The sequence below is a fragment of the Rattus norvegicus genome, chromosome X, assembly GCF_021556685.1.
Source record: "Rattus norvegicus strain SHRSP/BbbUtx chromosome X, alternate assembly SHRSP_T2T, whole genome shotgun sequence".
In the NCBI taxonomy this organism is placed as follows: Eukaryota; Metazoa; Chordata; class Mammalia; order Rodentia; family Muridae; genus Rattus; species Rattus norvegicus.
Genome location: NC_141554.1, coordinates 34,213,965 through 34,220,395, shown reverse-complemented (window position 1 = coordinate 34,220,395; position 6,431 = coordinate 34,213,965). Strand labels below are relative to the sequence as shown.

At 37.9% G+C, this 6,431-nt stretch overlaps 1 protein-coding gene across 7 annotated transcripts in view; it reads right to left on the bottom strand.

Moving 5' to 3' along the window:
• Positions 1 to 2,034: 2,034 nt before the first annotated feature.
• The window catches only part of Frmpd4 (FERM and PDZ domain containing 4), a 642,821-nt gene continuing 638,424 nt past the window's right edge, over positions 2,035 to 6,431 (bottom strand). For 3 of the 7 annotated variants that reach the window (NM_001434013.1, NM_001434011.1, NM_001106960.2), the window contains 1 exon segment: positions 2,037 to 6,029. In NM_001434013.1, coding sequence (NP_001420942.1) covers positions 4,708 to 6,029 — 1,322 coding nt within the window. In that variant the 3' untranslated portion in view covers positions 2,037 to 4,707. 7 annotated transcript variants of the gene reach the window in all.

Genomic DNA, 6,431 nt, shown 5'->3' with positions numbered 1-6,431 from the left:
TAGGATATTTGAAGTTTATTAACCCTCCTACCAAAATAGGGGATATCATGTGAGGTGGGGAGAATGTAAGAACCTGAGAATGGGGAGGATTGTTGTGAAATGCTGTTCTATGGGCATGATACTGCACAAGATTAGGCCAACTAAAATTCCTCTTCCAGCAATGGGTAAGGGAGGAGCTCATGAGGCCCTATCTCTAAATGAGGAGTTATTATGACAATAGGAGGTGTGTGTGTTGGAGCAATCTGAAGAGGAGAAATTTGGATAGATATTTCAATATATAGTTCATATATGTGTTTATATATGAAAAAATTCTCAAAGTCAGTTTTAAAATGTTTTATGTGAGATTTATAGTAAAGGAATAACTGGAAGAACTAAGAATATCAGGTTTAGTGATGCTAGTCAAGTTGTTATGAATATAAACAGTTTAAATGGTAGAATTCTTGCACCTTGATAATTTAAAGCTTAGTCGCTATTACTGCAACCTGGCTTTAAATGAGAATCAGTCCCATTATATCTAAAGTTCTTTTTCATACTCTATGTACTAAAAAGAGGAAACAAGTATTGAAATCTATAAAGCCAAATGGAGAACTAGTCTCATAGATAGGTAGGCAGGTGGGCCCGCATGTGTACACACACACACACACACACACACACACACACACACACACACACACACCAAAGCGACCACATTCAAAGCAAACAAAATCAGCTTAGAGACAATGTAATATTCATGTACTTTGATTCTCCATAAATATCCCCTCTCTGTGTCTCTCCTCATTTCATTCCCCCATTTATTTCCTCTTCCCCCATCTTCCCTTTCCTTTAACTTCTGGGAATGGAACCCAGGATCTTGCACATGGCCCACATTATGGTTTCTAAGTGTTTAGAAAAGATGAGGAATTGGCACAACAAAGCTGATTCACTCTCCTCTTTTCTCCAATTTAAAACACAGTTATCAGTAGCTCAATGAAGGGTAAATAAAGAATAAATTGCCCCATTGCCAAATAAAGGAAAATGTAGGCAGAAGAGATTAAAGCAACATTCTGAGTGGCTCAGAAATCACACTAAGGTAATTGATAATTGGCATTGGAAATATATGTAAATGGAATATAAGCAAATGGAGAGTGTCTACTGTTTAAAAATGGTTTCTTAGCAAAATTAATCAAACTCTTGTGGTATTGTACCTGATGGTTTCAAAACATATTTTCAGTCTCTATTTTATAGAAAATAATTATAGAAATAATAATGAATAATTATATTCATTCTGTTCAGCCCAAAATTGGTGGATTCTATGATAAATTTGACATTGGAGCAACTGTATCAAATAGTGGATCTTACTAATTCTATGACTGTTGCTCATGTGACAGCTCTCTCTCATGCCTACAATGTTTTTTCTGACAAATCCACTTATATGACATATGAGCGAATTAAGATCCATGTGCTCACACTGAGTTCAAAGTTAAACTCAGAAGGATGAAATGAATGAAAATACCAATGAATAGAGAAATGGGTGGGGGAAAGATGCAGTAATTGTGGACAAGGTCTCTGGAGGCTCAGTTTGTAAACAACTTTCATTTTCATTACCATTTATTTCTGTGATGTTTGTTTAATGATATGCAGGCATTGCTCACTCTTATATGTGAAGTGGCATTGTGATTATTTTTAAAAGTTCTTATTGCTAGAAGTTTCCTAATATGCTAATGATAGATATTCATGGATTAAATGACATGATACCAGGGAGTTGCTTCTAAATCCTACAGGCTGGAAGGAGGATTGTAGAAATGGAGCAAGAATACTGATCAGGAGTTGACATCCAAGGAGTCACCAGTTGACACCTTTTATAATTGTGTGCATTTCTGCATGAATTTGTACCTTTCATAATAACAGCTAAATAAAAGTGGTGAGTGAGACACTTGAGAAAACAGGCTGGACTCTGAGTGTAAACAAACTTCAGTGCCAGTTCCATGTTCTTCAGACTTTGGCGAATGCAACTCTACCTGTGACAGTATTTTGCATACATGCACCAGGCTTATGTTTGTTTGTTTATTTATTTATTTATTTATTTATTTATTTAAAATTATATACATGTACCACTGTACTATTATGCCATTATAAAACATACACAAACATAAAAAAACTAGATAAAAATAAACACAAGTATCATTCTAGTATGTTCTTCCTATACTCTAATGGACACAAACTCCAGTTAGGAGCCCCATGCTTAATGAAGGTGAGGGGGCCTTTTGAGATTTTGCAATAGTAAAGACTTTGTTTAGGAGAACAGAAACTTACTGGAGTAGTCATAGGAAATGGGAAATTGGCTAGAAAGACCCAGAGCTATTTCCCTGAGGCTTCTCAAAGAACCACAATGGAGTAGGAAGTTGTTCTAGCTAGATTTGCAATTTGAAAAAGGACCATCATTTCCATGTGTGCTTCTTTTCAGAATATGCACTACACATAAAGTGTTCTGCACACAGTCCAGGATACAATAGGCATTGAAAACAAACATCCTCAACACAGCATCATGGGAAATATTTTTAACACAACAATTATGAGAATTATAATATCTAACATTGAATACTTATTCTCCATCAGATATTGTGGTAAGAACTTTACAATACACAATTTCACTTAAAACTTGTGAAAACCCTGTGGAAATAGATCTCATTACTGAAGTCCATTTCACAATAAGGAAATCAAGACTGAGCAAAAAGTAGCTTTTCCAAGATGAAAGGGCTAGGGAATGGCAGGACCAAAATTCAATCAAGATGTTTCTGACCCCAAGTCCCACATTTCAGAACTAGTAAACCATAATGCCTCCAGAAAGAACTAATGATAGTGTCCAAACCAAGAGATCATAGAGATGATTAAATGAGACAATACATGTGATAATAATGTTCAGCACGTTGTCTGACACAGAGAACACATCCTATTATTTGTTTGTATTATAGTACACAGAATATTTGCTAAGGTTTCCACAGTAAACACCACGAAGGTCTCTCAACAGTAAAACACCAAATATTTAGAATTGTAGTGAAATAATGTTTTATTATTTAATCAAACATTATTTATAATAACACACGTCTGAACTCCTTTCATTGGTTACAATCTGTGAATCTGTGGTGTTGCATTTGCTGAGTCTCTGTGGAATGAATGGCTGACCAGAGAGAAATAGCAACTGTAGACCTTGCTAGGTCTCCTGCATGGCAGGCTACAAAATGGGAAATATTGGTTCTTGCTATACTACTCTTATTCTAAGCCATTTACAGAAATAGGAATGTGGGGAGCTTGACTATAGAGTGATCCAGAAACTACATATGTACATATCAATTTGCCTTATGATTAAAGAGTTTGCCTTCTTTTGTTTTGACCCAAAGATATAATTTGAGTGATGACAGTTCAGAACGCACCTTTGTATTTCCTATGTTTCACTTGAAATAGTCAAATTTGCCATGTCTCTTCAGATTTTGTATTTCTATAAGCCAAATGAAGTACTCATTAGGTAAATACTACTTTTTGAATCATGGTTTCAATTATGAAAGTAGTCATCTCTCCTTGATTTTCTGGAACATTCTAGATTTGAAATTTTGTCCCACTTGTAGGCTGTCCTTCCACATTTTGTTGCTAGCCATGCTCCTGTAGTAGAGGGCCCACATGAAGGCCTTCATGGAGCTGAGGGCTAGGAGCTGAAGGCTGAGCTGTGATTCCCAAGTGCTAGGGTGCGCTCTGGTTTACATTACTGGGTCCGCACTTTTTGTGCTCATTAAATCTTCTGCTTTTGTGTAATTCTACAAACACTTTACTAGGTGTCTCTAAAGGAAATCGTAAGCTTCATGGTTGAGTTGGAAGGAAATGGTGCCTTTGGTTTATGTATTTTGACACTGAGTCAAAGCAGATCTCTCTTTTCATTATCAATTTAATTTTGGCATTACTATTCCATTTATTTGATGTAATTAGACAATCTATATCTCTAGCTATTGCCTAGGAGCCTGACCACTATTTCCCCTGTTCTTTTATTTGGGGGAACTTTTTAAGTCTAGAAATACAGTAAAGAGCATTTATGCTAACACAATGGAATCTGCCCATCCCTGCCAATCTGTAGCCCAAATAGCATAAACCAAAATTGAATATGTGGAGATTCTTGGAAGAAAGCATCCAATAACAAAACACTATGAACAAAAAGTTAATTTATTATATATATTTTCTAATAATTCATAATAGCTTCTTGAATTGTAAATATATTTTGCTACTTCCAATGTTTAAAAATTATAATTTTAAAACACAGGTACTGTTGTATATACATTTTGATTTCTTTTCTATTTTTCTTTTGGCTTCTCTTCTAAATATGAATCATAGGGTGTCCAAGTATCCATTTGGAAGTAGAGGGGATAGGACTCATTGTTTTCCTCTAACAATGTAGAATTTAAAATTTCATATCATAAGCTAGGAGTTTTGACTATATGAAAAATAGTCAAAAGCCATCATTTTCTCATATATTCCTTCTACATGTATATATGTATAATATAAACAGAATACATCTGATTAAGACTTTTCAACATTTCATCAATGTAACTTCTATCTCCTATTTTATATAAAAGAACAAAATATACAGAGAGAAGAAAGGAGACATCTGTTCATTGTACACAGAAAGTAAAGAAAAGTTCATGTATGGCTTTGCAAAGATAGATTATGATGTGACTTTCATATTTATTTATTTAAAAGCATCTTGAGAGAACGTGTTAGTGTGCTTACAAGAGCAGCCATGGTGGTTGAATGTCGCATTGATAGTCCAATACTAGGATCCCCAGTGGTCTTGCCAGTGGCTGCCTCAGCAGCTTTCAGAAGACAAATATAGTTTATGACCACTTCATCAATCTTCTCCACAATTTCTTGCCGCTGTGTTTCAGAGTTCACGACTTTCACTAACCGCATGCAAGCTTCTGTTAGACAACAGAGCACTTGAAAACTGGAACTCATAGCTAGGAGCATCTCTTCTGGGCTTTTCTCGGCCATTGCCATTTTCCTACAGGCACTTCCCAACTGTCTGGACTCAATGGATAACAGTTGCTTGTACTGAGAAAGTGTAAGGTCATATGCTTCAGGGCGCGACTCCTCCCTTTTTGCCTTGGTTGCCCTCACAAGGCAGAGCAGCTCATTGGCATCATTCTGGGCTTCGAGAAACCCATCGGGCATTCCATACGTGTTTGCCTTTAGAGCGTTTATTCTTGCAATCCGGGCATCAAAAGCCAGACTGCTGAAGTCCAAATCATCTGGACCATCTGGGTCTTCTGTCCAGTCCTTCAGCACTGTCCCTCTGGACAGTTCTTCCCCTTGCTTCTGCAATCCAACAGCCAGGGATGAGTTACTTGTTTCTGGCATGCCTTGGGTTATGTGTGGTCGATAGAGACAAGAGACCTGAAGGGTGGCCTCTCCTTCTTCATCCTCATCCCCATCTTCATCCTGCCCTTGGTTTAGAAAACAGTAGCTGAAGGGTCCTCGGCATCTCCAGTTGCTGCTTTCCAGCTTCCGTAAGGGTAGGGTCCTATACACCTTGGAGTCTTTATGAGACATGGGGGACCTTTTGTGAAACTTTCCCTCAGAGATAAAGTGCATTGAGCTTTGGGAAAAACTTTTGGTGAGCTTCTTCCCCAGAGGGAGTTCTGCTCTTCTTTCTGAACTGGCCTCCTGTGCTTCTGTGATACCTGGATACTTCAAGCTGACTACACCCTTTGTTCCTTCTTGGAAGGTCTCCAAACCTACGGGTCCTGAGAGGATACTGCTGCTATGTCTGAGAGCCCTCTGGCTGGGTGGTGTCCTGAGGCTTCCCCCTCTCAGATCTGCTGGTCGCCAGCTCACAGCCTCTCCGAATGCCTGGTTTCCTTGGGAGAAATCATTAGGGTCTTGATTTGGGCTTGGCACCTTTGATTCCAAGTGAATATTTGATGGTAGCAGGATGGGATCAGCTTCAGGATGTGGAGACCAAGCTGAAGGCATGCCTCCTTGTCTCTCCTTCCCAGGCTCTGTTAAAGCTACACTAGGGGTAGTAGAAAAACAGAGTCGTTAAGCATCCCTTGGGAGGACATTTTCACTACTGCTCTATGTGATACCTGTCATTTCCCAGAAGTCCATTTAAAAAGACGTGTTATGTGCCAGGGTTACCCTGCTTCCCAAAGATTGCTTCCTAATAACTCATCCATGTCAAAGGATGGCAAGAATTGCTGGAGTTTCTTATTTCTGGGGCTACTGACACAGTTGAGTTTGTCTAGAAATCTGAAGCATTTGTATAGAGACAATTGTAGTTCATGAATTTCCTTGGTACTAATATTTAGATATCAAAGGTTAGATATATAGTTAGTAAATAAGCATCAGCTTGCATGCATTATCCTGACATGTTTGAGCTATTTAAACTTCCTTTTAAGGGAATTGGGTTT